Source organism: Gallus gallus, chromosome 2, assembly GCF_016699485.2.
Source record: "Gallus gallus isolate bGalGal1 chromosome 2, bGalGal1.mat.broiler.GRCg7b, whole genome shotgun sequence".
Taxonomy (NCBI): Eukaryota; Metazoa; Chordata; class Aves; order Galliformes; family Phasianidae; genus Gallus; species Gallus gallus.
In genome coordinates this window covers 38,125,520-38,140,201 of record NC_052533.1, presented here as the reverse complement: position 1 = coordinate 38,140,201, position 14,682 = coordinate 38,125,520, and the positions used below count along the sequence as shown (strand labels likewise).

The window sequence follows — 14,682 nt, the reverse complement described above, 5'->3', positions numbered from 1 at the left end:
GACACAAACACCCTTGCACCAGTGATCCAAGAGAATAAATACATGAGCACTATACCAGCCCCGTGCATGATTGGGGTCCAGACAGTGAGGCAGGAGCAACATGAGCTCTTTCTGATGACGAGGTTGATGACCCACCACACTGGCTGGCAGAGCCCACCCTGCACATTGCCTTTGCCTCACTTGTAGCTAGAAAGAGCGGTTCTTAGCTGCTCAATTCCTGTCCACTGACAGGAGTATCTCCATGAAGTTCACTGAGTAACTATGACTGCTGTAGCTCCTGGGTGCAGCACACATGGAAGGGACTCTGGGCTCGGCTTCACTCTTCCAGGCTACTCTGTACTTTTGAAACGAAGACTTGCTTTCATTATTTAAAAGTATGCTGCTTTGGTTTCTGTCTTTTACTTTCTCCATGAACAGACATTTCTAAACTTAGGATCATTATTACGAAGATGCTAAAGGAATATTTCTCAAGACAAGTTCTTAATCCCCCTGACTTCTGGAGCAATCTGAATAATCCAGCTCCGAGTCTCCTCATTAAGGCCAGATTTATAAAATCTTAATCAAATTCTTGCTTGAGACTTTGTAAATCTGGTCTTAATTCAGATACTTAGAGCTGGGACACAGAACCACTCAGAACTTGGGGAAATTAAAAAAAAATTAAAGCAGCAGACGAAGCCTGGGCAGCAAATGTTTCTTCCACTGTAGCTGATGTGAGAGAACATACATATTATGTATGGAGCTCGTCTCCCTCATCTATTTGGTGGATAAATTACAGCTGTTGTACTGAGAATGGATGAATAGTATAAAGCTAAAATCTTCCTGCTTCTATCTTACTTTTACCGTAGACCTATCTGAAATATCTTGAGTGTAGTCTTTCAGTCTTTCCCATAAAGGATATATGGGAAAGGATATTTATTTTGAGTTCTTCCATGTCTTTGAAGAAGCATGGTTGTTATTAAAAACTTTAAGATCTCTTTTATCTGATGTTAATTAGTCACTGGGAAGAATTACATGCTATCATAGTTTGAATTAAAAACCTTTTCCAGTCTCTTATTTAACATCGTCTCAGTTGGCTGTGGCAATTTACCACTTCACTATTTCTCCAGACACTGTAAACTTTTGCAGTTCTTCAATTTCAAAAGTGAAAAACAGGCAAGGGAGAAGGAAAATAAAACTGAGCCATCTGTTTCCTGAACACCTCTCCAGGCATCCTCCATACATCTTTTCCTTTACGGGTGACCTTTACCAAGGTACATTTGTCTAAAAGTTGAGCAACAGACCTGTATTTCATCTGGATGTTCACAGTCCTTGTTAACATCACGCACCCCAGCAGACAGCTATCACATCCACAACATTCATGTTTAAGAATGATAAGGTCCAGGGAGAGGCAGGCAGCAGGTGACAATGGCCTATATTTACAGTCCTTGATTATATTTCATGGAATTATAGCGATAACAGCCCTGGAGAAATTCTCATTTCCTTGACAATGATAAGGATCACAGGTAGAGTTGGTAACTGTATCTTAAAGAAGTTATGTATGCCTGCAAAACAAGGTCAGTTTTAAATGCAGAATGATTGCTTGTAAACTATTCCTCTGTAAATTCCTCATAGGAGAAAACGACATAATATTGGAGTTATAATCACTAGAGATAATTCACCTCTCGTTCAAAAGTACAGTTTTTAAGTTAAGCCAAAGCCTGATACTCATATTTTAAAGTTGTGTAATTGTTTTAAATCATCTTGGATTGGTAAGGTACCTTCAGAAAGCTAAGGAGGTACATCCTGAGTCAACTGGAGAACATTTGCCTTTTAGCATGAAAGGCATAACACACCAATTTTAGAAACTTGCTAATCAGACCCTGTTCACTAACAATTAACGTGAATTGTAAAACATTTTCGGGGAGTACAAGTCATTTTGCATTAACAAGATACCACTCACCCTGCCAAGTACAAAACTATTCACGCACACACAAACATATATGTATGTATTTTCAGATAGATTAATTACTCCACTGCCAGCTTTCCAAAGGATAAATAAATAGCAAAACTAGTATGGTCAGAATAGACCTTCTAATAGGCATATTAAGCATACAGATTTCTCACTGTGCCTCTGTCTTTGCAGTATACTGTCATGCTTTTATAAGAAGGAGCAGAAGCTTGGGACTTTTATCTGTCCCTAGTACTTTCTAGTTAGATTATAACTACCTTGTACTAGCCCTGCTTAATTGACCTTGCAGTGCAGCAAATGACTTTTTTAATATTGTACTGATTCCTCTAGTGAAAAAAACCCCCACAATATTCCTGTTGGCCTCCACAGCCTTTGGGCTACAAGCCAGGAGCACTGCTGACTTTAAGTTGGGAAAAGAGATCACATTGATGTTCCTCATCCTTCTAAGGGCTGATGAAATTCTAAGACTTTTCAATATTCACTGGAGATCATAATTATAACGAGATTCTCTTTGTTAACTACCAAACCTTGAAGCTTTCATCATGTGAGGGGAAGCACAAGTCTCTATTCTTGTTCTGTTTAGCTGATCGTTAAAGTTTATGCTGAAAGAAGCTTGTGCCAACTCAAGCCCTTGTATCAGTATCTTTTCCCCTAACAAGAATTCCCTAAGCACAACTGAAGTAGGAACAGCTTCAAACCAGCTAAGCCAAATATTCCCTGCAGATTACCTCAGCTTTCTTTCCTTCATGCTTGGTGAAGATGCTAGCAGTTGGAAATGTATTCTGTAAGAGGACTTTCCCCATGATAAATGAGAATAGCTCCTTTGATTTTAATGGAACTACATTAAAATTCTGTACATAAGGATCTGACCCTCTACTCTTTTACCTTACATTCAGGAAAGCAGCACAGTAAGGGCAGGTGGTCTCCCTTTTTAAAAACAGCTGAAGAAGGGAGAAGCATGAAAGGGATGATTTGATTTATATAGCCTGCTCCCTCCTTCACTACATCTTCTCTGCATTTCCAAAGATACGTATAGCTGGTTTAAACGCCCTTATGTGGGAGAGCAGAGCAGGGACATTATTTACAATTCACTGCCTGGAAAGAGAAATCTCCCTCTTCCTCAGAGTCGATGGGGATCAGGCAGGGAAGATCCAAGCCTTAGCCAAGAGGCTGCAGTGGCAATGTGGCTGGGTCTGATTTACTCAGAAGCCACCACAGAGGCTGGCACATCATCCCCACCACTCTGCTTACTGGGATGCCTTGCAGTGGCTGCAAGCATGTCTGGCAGAGGGATATATTCTGACCCAGATTCCCATGCCAAGGAGCCTGCAGCTGGAGAGAAACTCCCTGGCTGGAGCAGGTCAGACTGGGCAGCTAATCTCTTTCATGGGGAGCATGGGCATTCTAGTATCCCTCCCCACCAGCACAGCCTTGCTCCCAATGAGAAACAATGGCAGTAGTTTTATGAGAGGTAGAAAACAAGTCACAGCATCATCAAAGCTCCCTGAATGAAAAATCCTCACACAGAGCATCCTTACCAGGTATTCCTTCCCTCTCTGCAGACAGCTGGACTTGTCCCATATGCACACTACCAGGTTACAGGGCTGCTCTGGCTTTTCCAGTCATTCTCCTAACCTCTTCCATCTGTTCAGATCCTCCTTCATCCATCCCAGCTGCTCCTCTCTCCCTGGGAGCACAGGAACCAGATTCCCACCGCTCCTCACACTGCCCACTGCTTGACCACTCCATTCTCATAGAAGATGAAGTCTATGCATGGAAACATACAGTGTCTGACAAACAAGCGGATAGGTTGCTATGCCCACTTTGCCGTTTAAAGGACACAAAGAACCCCTGATTGCAACTGTCAGACATACTAGGTTGCTCAGAGACAGGTGCCCCATGGTTGGGCATGGAGGACATGGCTGACTCCTTGCCCTTGGGAAGTGTCCCCAAGAAAAGCAGCTTGGCAGGCTCAAACGTGATGCAGAGCATGCAGGAATTAAGTGTGTCTTTGGTATGGAAGTGATAAGTAATCATTTAATTACTGTGCTTTCATTTTTACAGAAGTTCCAGTGCTAGGCTGCTATGAAAACAGAAGACTTTAAAAAAAATTGAGAACCTTTTGTACCAATACTGGAGTAGCACAATCCTGGTAAGCACACTGTCCCTCTTCCCATCCACACCTACACGCTTGTGGATAGCTTCCCTAGGACACTGCTACCACCCAGGCTTGTCATCTGCATACGACTAATTATTGGCAAGGCATTTTGATTCCCACTGTCCTACCAGCAGCATCCAGCTGAGTCAGATGAGGCTGTGCCCATGCAAGTACATACATGTGTCAGACAGGAGTCTGGAAGAGCTGAAGTACATGGTCTTGATCCAAAGCAGTTCTCACAAGGGCTAAGAACTGGTGTTTCAAACCAACTCCATCACAAACAGCTTAATCAGGCGTGCAGTGTCAGGTGCCACTGGCCCACTCTCCAACTCATCAGCCAGATCACGCCACACCCTTCACGGGCACCTTTTCAGTTCCTACTTAAAAGCTGCTTCTCTATTATGCTCCATTCAACATCTGCAGCAGAAAATGCATGCTGCTGGACACCTAGTGCTTACAGAACATGTGCTCAGACACCACCCATACACCTCTATCAGCTACAGCTGACTGCCGTACATTTAGTTATAGCCATGCTGTATTAGAACAAATCTACTGGCATCAGAAGGGAAAGCACTACAACACTGTTTAAAGACTTGCCTGCAGGATTTTCCAAATGTAAAGTGTATTTAATCATTGCATCTCTGTGGGTTTTCGGCAATAGCGGCTCAGCTATGAAAGACTCACTTTTCTTAGCCCAAATGATCTGTTCTCTCTGTTAAGCATGGCCTCTATTTATTGAGGCTGTCAGGGGTCAGAAATGAAATGCGTGTCAGGTCTCCTCAGGTCCACAATTATGTACTATCGTGTTTCTAAATGAGGTAATTTCCATGACAGACCTTTCTTCCACGCCCTCAGGAGAGAGAAAATTCAGAGCTCGTTTCTTCCAAGACAACTTTTTGCTCACCTCCATAGCGCTGTTCATGGAGGACACAATGGTGCAGAACAGCAGTAATTGAGGAAAAATACTGGAATACAAGCATTTAACCAATAACGGTAGTTATTTTCCAGATGCCTGCTGACTCTGGCAATTTTGCTAAAAAGTAACTTTGTGACTGATGCTGACTGAACACGTTACTGGAAGCCAATAACTTGCAGCCAACCTGCGTTAATACCATCCTTTTTTTAGAGGCTGAAAAAGCCCACTACCGTATCCATTCACTTCTAGATTCCAGAGGGGCTTATGTACAGCCAGATACAAAATGATACCACCTGTATTTTGTCACATAAGCAGTACAAAGTAAAGACAACTGACAATGCTATTGACCACCAGTCTGAAGGTGCACTACTGCAAAATGGTGTGATACCATTAGAGGTAAATCTACATTAACACCTGAAGTATAATCACTCCTTGTGCTCTCTATCAGTAATTCATTTATTAGAGAAATGCTGATCCCACTGAAGGCAATGGCAAAACTGCTAACTCACATGCAACCCAGACTGTATTCCTGGATTTGGGAAAGAAGTCTGCTGACAAAGAAAGCTCCATATCAACTTAGGCTGGGAATTTTGGTACACCACAGTGTTAAAACACAATACATAAATTTCTTTTATTATATAAAAATAATTTTCAGCATTACAATTTGCATCTGGTATGATGCTTCCAAATATACTTACAGAGCTGTCACAGTTTTTGAAGAGAAGTAAATGTTTCAAGGTACCGCAGAGCTTCTTTTGAAAGAGTACCTTTATACTTCACCCAGCCCTTCTAAAAAGTTGATCTTTTTTACTGCAGAACTTCAGAAAATGAACTTTGTTCATTTATTGATCAGCCATTTTATATTAAAAAAATCACCATGTAGACACACATCTCATTTTCTTTGCAAAAATTCTACTATATTCATGAGTTCAAGAATATTGTAAAAACCATGAGAGATGAGCAGAAGGAAAAAGTTTTTGATAAGTGAAAAAGAAAAAAAACAAAAAACTTGCTGAGGTTTAAATGTAAAGATTTATGAAAGGTACTTTAAAACATTATACAGAAACAGTGGTTGTACTAAACAACGGTGACTGCACCCAGATAAGGGTAGGAGGTTTTGTGTTCTCTAACAGCAACCAAGTCTGCCTGTAGCTCCTGAAATAAGGTAGCAAAAAGATGCGTGGTTTGCCCCTCACACAGCCACATTAAGAATACAAATGTTAGTATCTGCCTGAGAATCTGAAACCTCTCCAGCAGAATCTTAATTCAGCAGCTCTTTCCTTTTGCCACTAAATTTTATGAGCAGGGCACAGAAGTATTGTCTAGAGCTTGTTACACTCACAGTTCTTCCTTCAGCCAATGTGATACGCTTCCATCTTCTCTGTTGCCGACAGTCTTTGCAGAAAGCGAGTGTTAATCTGCCTTAGGTAGAGAAATGAAAAATTGGTAAACCATGAAATGCAGCACTGAGCACAAAGCTAATCCCTAAAGGAAGAAACATGAATGGGTGTTTGTTTGTTTCTTTGTTTGTTTTTCTTCATAACTTTGTTGAGCTTTGATTTATGAAGAGGATTTGAAAATTCTGGAGGTTTTCTTTTTCATTCCTAGATTTCTCTTTGCTTCTTTATATTAAAAACTTTCAGAGTCGTCTGAAAAAGAGCAAAGTTTCATAGCCATATCTATATAAGGAAAATTATAATTTTACATATTATAATATTACATACATTTCTATGATCACAGACATACAAATAGACTGTAGTGAAGACAAAATTTAACTAATATGTTAAAATTCATTTGCCTTTTTAATACTGATAGATTGGGTTTGCCTTTGAAGATCTATTTTTTTTTGTAAATGAAGAGGGAGCCTTAAAAAGGCTAGTGATCGTAACTGTGATTATGAGACAAAGACTAATAATTACAAAGGACAGAGATATCTAAACAGATTGTTCAACATATGGATTTTTATTTTTTTCACCTCAATGGCCAGTTTAATCTGCCACTAACAGGCTTTGGAAATTGCTCTCTCTTTGTGAATTCTGCATGCAAACTGCCCCATAGAACCAGCAAGATGATCAAAATGAGTGTTTGAAACCTCAAAGCAGCATTAGAACAATACAGATGTTTGAATTCCCAAATAATTGTCTGTTTCTCAAGTTTCCCTCCAATAGGGAAAGCTGAAAACCATTCATTTTTCATTCCGGAGCTTATGCTGGCTTTAGCAGCTGTATTCAGATTCACAGCCATCTAAAGAAAACTCCTTCAAGGGGCATAGCTATCTCCTAGGAGAAAAACATGGCCAAACACACTGCAGTGCCAAAAACCTACTCATTAATAAGTGCAGAAGGGAGAACAGATCCAGGGATATTAGTCACGTTTCCACTCTCCAACCTTTACAAACAGGACTGAGCTAAAAGTCATTACATCATTCACCCATACATTTTTCTTTGTAGAAAATTATATCACTTTCTGTGAGCCAGAAGGAAAACAAAAGATTGCTCACAAAGGTTGGTAACAGCTCTATATGGTAACTGATGGGATCAACTAAGGATTTAGGAGGAGAGGAGGATGAGCTATGCCACTCATCCCGTTTTCTTTCTTTTTCTGTGCAGCTGGTGTTGGGACTGCAGGAGGCACAGTGTGCTCGGCTCAGAAGCAGCACCAATCACATCTCCTGTCAACAAAGCAACTTGCTTCACGGAAACAGGGCAATGAAAACATCCAACAGACTTCATATTTTATCCATATGTATAAATGGGGAAACAAGACAGAACCTGAGAGACATATGGATGAACTGCACGCATGCATACTCACGTTATGTTTCACATGCAAAAAACACATACTTCATATATTGACATGAAATGGCATCTGCAATCTGTATTTGATGCTTATTGGTTGTTTTCATCTTAATGATTCTATGATTCTACCATCCTGTCCTCTCTCCTCTGACTCCATGCTGAAGAGACTCTGATCTCCTCTCCTATGGAAATCACCTCATATTCTTGATGATCTTACTGCCTTTCTCCACATCTTCTGTAGTTCCAGACGACAGATTTATGGAGATGAGAAGAACTTGAAATGAAAGCAATGCTCCAAATGTGGGTTTCTCACAGATTCTATGCAGTGGTTTGTAGCACTGTTCGACCTATGTTGCTGGGTGGTCTATTTCTCTTGTAATAATTTCTGGTGTTTATCACTGAAAGTCTTCTTCCATAACATTTGTCCAAGCTACCCAAACTGCTCCTTCAGTAACCAGATCAGTTCTTGGCTCTTATTAAGACATGATTCCTATTTCTGGTGTGCTTGGGAAAAAAAAAAGTCCGTTATTGTTTTGCTTGTTACCTTGCCTTTATATCTAATCCTACCACAATTTATGCCCCACTTCTACCTTCCTCCTACAGATTTCACTCCTACAATTTAATGACTATGTTTTTAATTCCCGAGAGTCTCATTTACTCCTGTTCAGCAATGCTAGCTTCTTTTTCCAAGTGTAGAAGTAGAATGACACTCTTTTTAATTGATTTAGATTTACGTTGTTACTAAGTATCACACAGAAACATACCACAAGACTCCATGACACCATTAAGCATTTTAGCCTACAACTAATCCTTTTACTTAACCTTTCAAATTGAGAAACACTGTGGTGGATATTCTGCATGACATCTCTTTACTAGAAAAGAACTCTTGCATTTCCTTGCTGGTCTTCCCATCACTGTATGCTGTGTGTGTACTTGCAGTGCCTCAGTAGCACTGTAATACTACGTAATTAGTTTGTCCCTTCAGAGAGGATCACAAGGACAAACACTGAATATATGAATAAAACTATTTAAGTATCAGAGCTGCATACTCACAAAAATGTGCATAGAAGAGAGATACTACAACTGAAAATGATTCCTTCCTCAGCAATGCATACTAAAAGATCTTCTGCCTGTCAGGAATCTGCTTCTCCTCAAAAGGACTGGTCAACATGTCCACCCACTTCTAATGCTGTCTGTTTCCTCCTTCCTGCTTTGGACTCATCCAGACTTACTTGGAATAAAATCTGCCCCTTGATGAGAATTCCATGGCAGCACTGAACTGAGTGAAAACTGCTACAGGGATGGCAGCCCCTGAAAGCTATGGCAATGCTGATGCAAAATGCTGCTACTGAAGAATCATAAAGGTTGGAAAAGACCTCTAAGATCATGTAGTCCAACCATCAGCTTGGAATAGAACATAAAACACAAATTCAGAAGTTACAACCACCATGCCACTAAACCATGTCCATCAGTGCCACATCTACACATTTTTTGAACATGTTCAGGAACTCTACCATTTCCCTGCGCAGACTGTTCCAATATTCCATCACTCTTTCTTAGAAGAAATTTTTCCTAATATCCAACTTGAACCTCCCCTTGTGTAACTAAAGGCCATTATCTCTTGTCCTTTCGCTGTTACCTCACAGAATCCACTTAAAACATATTTTAATGGTGAAGGTATTTTTACCTAATTCCACATAAAACTGAGAACAGAATAAAAGCAAAGATTGAGTAAATATATAAAATATATAGAATAAAATATGAGTCTAAATAATGCAGCCCAAATGCACCATCACTCTTCTCACCCACAGAGCACAGTAACAGTACAAAATTAGCAGAGAAAAAACAGAATTAGTTTTAATGAGAATCTTTAACCATTTAGAAACAGAAACCAGGACTTCATTTAAATCAAGAAATTGAAAGCAATCACATTTAAGCTGTTGAGCTCTAGCCCCGCTTTTTCTATCAGTCACTGTGTTATGCATTTCCCTCTTTATTTTCTGTCATATACAATCTCCTGTGACTATGGAAACATCCAGTTCCTATCATCTGTATTTATGTGCTAAGATATCACAGCTAGAAGCATACCGATTTACTCAATTTTGAGTGAAACTATTTTGGAAAATAACCCCTTAAAATGTCACACCATCAAAGCTTAAAAAGTTTTTGCCATTGACTTCAAAGGGCACACAGAAATTTTGGGCAGAAAGGTGTGCTGTGAACATGATAAAAATAAGTATCTTCTTAGTCTAAAGGTTTCTAACTTTTCTGCTTCTTTTCATTGAAATAAACAAATGTAACTCAAATACTTGAGTTGTCATGAGTACTAGCACTACCAAGTCCACACAGCTGAGGCACAGTGATTTAATTCTTTTCCCTCATCAGCTAAATTCAGCTTGAGGAGTTTGCATCTTACTGGCTGTCAGAGCACTATGTAGATTCTTAGATTTTAAACAGAGATTTCACTACTGGCTGTAAAAGAAAAGAGAAAAATACGTGAAGAGATGTTTGATAGGGAATCTACTACAGAAAATCAATACACCCAGAGAACTGATATGAAAGCAGTTTGTGAGCCATTCTACAAAGTACAGCTGAACTGGGTTTAAATTGGTTTTGGTCAGGATTTATAACACCTGGAGTCATTAGTTCAGATGGTGCAAAACAGTACTGTCCAGTTCTGTCCTTATGGATCATGTGAAAGGGTGGGAAAAAATGGAAAAACTAAAAATATTTTGCTGCCTCGGTCAGTTTGGGGGAAGAGTTGTTTGTTTACATTTTAAATAAACCCTGCTTGAAAACAAATTTCAAAACCTACAAGTGGCAGACTCTCAAGAATTTTGTAAATGTTGCTATTTAAGTCATTTTGTCCGAATTTTCTGGAGGAATTCCTCTACTTAGTTGTGAACAAAAAACACTGAGTTCCAGAATAAGTTAGCACCTCCAGTTTACTCTCTTCGTTTAGCTAGTTCCTCTGCTTTTTTCAGAATTATTACACTAGCCAAGACCCAAAATACCACTTGAGCAAGCACAGCCATAGGAACAATACAAAATTTACCCCGAAGGTGATCTTACAGAAAATAAGAGAATTATATCAAGGAATGAACTTGGCTCCACCTATACAGAGGCCCTATACAGAGAGCTGTGTGTGTGTGTGTCCTCACATAGAGATGTCCTGTTGGGCAAAGTTTGGTATGCTACTTGTACACTATAACAACTTATCTGATCTCTTCAGATTCACAGTTGTATTTACCCCAACTGCTTTTGGCTCCTGCAACAGGTCATGCAGAGCTGGATGCACTTCTGCAGCAGTGGAAAATTTGCTAAGATAGAGCCTGAAAAACGGATCATATAAAATGCAAACTTAACAAGATGTGTAACCACCAGCCTGCTTTCCTCAGAAAAGAATAAAAAAGAGAAGGAAAAAAAGTCCCTATTGTCTCAGTGCTTTGTAACAAATCTTAGAAGTGGTATTTCTTTAATTGTGTTCCTGAAAGAAACAAGATAAACAACCATGTGCCCTCTAGAATGTAAAATATTACACTTTTAGCAGAATCAATTGATAATCTAATGGGAGATACTATGTTGGATTTTTTTTTTTATTAAGTCTGTCCTTTAAAGCTTGTTTTTGCAAAGCAATATTTTGTACATTTCTTAATCCACACCGCTACAATCCATACTTCAATATAACTTAGACTGAATCTATAGGGACGGAGAAATAAACATCATTTCATTATATAGATAAAGAACAATAGAAACGTTGTGAATTTGTTCACTTCATCTGTGAAAATAGAAAACTATCATATTCCTAAAGACAGTAGGGCTTCAGAATAACCATTTTATACTTAAGGCTGAGTTAACATCATTAGCTTGCTACTTTGCTAAGCATTAATCCATACCATAATATAAAAATACTTTGTCTAACACACAACAGAATATTCTCAGCCTACATCTTCATTTCCTTTGTTCAGCCTTTTAAAACAATGACAACATTTGGAGTTATGAGGCCATATACAGATTTTAAAAACAAATTTTACTTATTTTTTCCCATCACTATCGGTCCTTCAGTTTGAACAGTATGACCAAGTTTGCTTTTGCCATCCTGTTGCCTTCTCCAGTCCTCAGGACACCCGCTTGAAGCTCATGGGTGTATGATGAAAACTCCCCATTTCCCCACTTACCTCTCATTGGTATCCTTCAACTCATTGTTGTCCTTCAACTTGGTCTCTCCCCAACACTGCCAAAACACCCTTCAGGTTCCTACACAATTTTCCACTCCTTTCTCCTGAACTCAGAGCAGTCTGCTATCCCCATATTGTGTCCCTCTCCTATCACAAGGAGCAATCCCAAAAATCAGCTGCCCCCTGGGGAGGGGCACAACAAGAAGTGCCTTTTGGGAACTCTCTGCTCTCATACCTCTCATGGCCCACTTCACCATCACTCTCATCCTCCACCTCACAAGCACTGATCATTTCGTAAAGTGCCCTGGCACCAGACAGGTTTCTGATCAATAAATAACTCTGTTTTACATGGTTCAAATTTACGCTTTTATTTGTTTTTTTTTTTTTTAAATTAAAAAAATAAATTTCGTTATTAAATAGTGGAATGGGTCTAAACTAAGGTTTACATATTAATTCACTTGCTTTAGAATACCAGAGAAACAATTAAAGTATACCACCCAGACAAAACTCTCTGTTAGAAAGCTCAACAGTGGCGTAATTCAGTTAAACGGGGAAAAAAAAAAAGTCTTAATGTTTACAATGAATGTTAGAAGTAAACCTCTGGTGTTAGTGTCATCTGAATCTAGTTTCCATCGCAAAGGCAGTCATTGTATTCAGAATACTATACCACAGTGCTAATGTCATCAGCTTCATCTGGTTTCTTTTGCCTGCTTGGCAGGGATTTCAAGTATTCAAGGTGCCTCCTTGCATCCTCCTGATTTTGCCGGACGTAATAAACCACGTATGAGATCACCATGGTGAACCAGCCAAACATAGTGACCAGCATGGCGTAATCAGTAGTCTTTTTGGGAAGGTTACAGAGGTCAGCATCATTGGCAGCATTGAGGAATGGTCTCCCAGCATGTTCATCCAGCACAGAGGTCTTGCAGATGACATTGTTGGCCGTCTCATGGTTGACAGCCATACTCCTCAATACCTGCTGCAGCGTGCAGTCGCAGTGCCATGGGTTGTTTGCAATCCTGGCTCTGGCCTTTAAGTTGTTGAAAGCATTTTTGTGCACACTTTGAATCCGGTTGTCGGACAAATCCAGAGTCTGCAAAGTTTCTGCCACCCCTTTGAAGGCATGTTCATCTATAAATTCAATCCCATTTTTTGATAAATTGAGGACTCTCAGTTGGTGCAAATCCTTAAAAATTTCATTGGGGATAGATGTTATCTGATTGGAGTCCAAATAAAGTAAGACTGTTTCTGGCGGAAGATCTCTGGGTATCTCCTTGAGGTTCGCATTGCTACAGCTGACATTTAAACCTCCGGAGTGAGAACAGAGGCAGCCTTTTGGGCACATACTGGCAGAATGAAAGCACAGTATCATGAGGACAAAACTTTGTAAGAGTAGACACATGGAGAGGGAACGAGTTAGCCACAGGTCTACCAAATGCATGCTGGGGTGTCAGCATAATCACACGACCATTTCTCATTCAGCCAACAGTGGTGGGAAAAGGATCGGCAAAGCTGAAGTGTGGCTTCATTTTCTTCAGTGGGATTAGTAAAAATTGACTAACACGTGGACTTCCTCATGGTCAGTACTCTTAAAAACACACCTGCAAAGAAGAAGAAAAGCTCCTTATACCATAAACTCCAATCCCAACTTTTTTTTTTTTTAAAGAAATAAAATGAAGTAAAAGTGAAAGGCAACACCACAACACCAAATAAATGATCTATTATCCTATCAGTGCAACAGAGTATTTATTCAAGTACCTCCTATTAGCATTAATATGAGTTTAGTACGTAAATCCTTCGGACATTTTTAGGAGGATAGACTACACTCAGTACAAATTGCACTGGTTTAGGCTTTAATACTTATTGGAGGAGGCACTGTTTTTGTTTTTTGTTTTTTAAACCAGACTTTTCTAAAACATCCATAAAAATAAATCACATTTTCCCTTGCTAATGTAGGGGGTGCATTAGCAGGAGTTAGAATTTGGATCTCCAGAAACAGTGACAGGTACGTGAGGCAATGGTGGTGGTTAATGAGAACTTATCTCAAAACAATTTATGTTATTTTTGGTCCAAATCAAAGTATCACAGCAGGGATATATTTTAACTATATCCATAACAATATCATCAACTAATCAGTAAAGCAAATATTATTGGAAGATACCACAAACATTCATCATCTCCCTGTTGTCTGCCCATTTCTTTCTTGTTGCATGCTCATTTCCTGTACCTCTCAGTATTTTGTGAGCTACTGCTGAGACCCAGAGAAATCACTTATACCACAAGTTTTGTGAAAATTTTCTTTACATTTGAGATAGAGAGAAAGAAATAAATGTAGCAGTTGCCAAAAACTCTCAGCCTCCCCACACTAAATAAACCTCACACAAAACTATGTGCAAACCAAACAAAAAAAAAGTTATTCATGACATGTAATTTGCTAATAGAACACATGAAAAATATTGTTTCTTCTCCCCTTGCAGGTTGTCTTAAAAATAGTAAATATCCAGAAGCTTTTCCATTTTCTTCTTTAATTGGAACACAAATACAGAAGTCTGAAATGCTGACCTATAAGGTTTCAAAGACAACCTCATTTATTTTTTCCCCTATTATGGTAAACTACAAATTTCTAACCACAACAGGTCCATTTGTTTTCATGCACATGCCCCCTCTGTCTTTGTAGCAGCTTGGAT

General features: G+C 39.3%; 1 protein-coding gene and 1 long non-coding RNA gene across 4 annotated transcripts in view; one reads left to right on the top strand and one right to left on the bottom strand.

The window, feature by feature from the left end:
* LOC121109995 overlaps positions 1-10,123 on the top strand; it is a 65,355-nt gene extending 55,232 nt beyond the window's left edge. Inside the window, exons 7-8 of the long non-coding RNA XR_005857791.1 lie at positions 4,013-4,100; positions 7,632-10,123. This is a non-coding gene — a long non-coding RNA (uncharacterized LOC121109995). The remainder of the gene's footprint in view (positions 1-4,012; positions 4,101-7,631) is intronic.
* Positions 10,124-12,337: 2,214 nt separating this feature from the next.
* Positions 12,338-14,682, bottom strand: part of LRRC3B (leucine rich repeat containing 3B) — a 45,194-nt gene continuing 42,849 nt past the window's right edge. For all 3 annotated transcript variants that reach the window (XM_040696276.1, XM_015281792.4, XM_418756.6), the window contains exon 2: positions 12,338-13,596. In XM_040696276.1, coding sequence (XP_040552210.1) covers positions 12,657-13,436 — 780 coding nt within the window. In that variant the 5' untranslated portion in view covers positions 13,437-13,596 and the 3' untranslated portion in view covers positions 12,338-12,656. The remainder of the gene's footprint in view (positions 13,597-14,682) is intronic.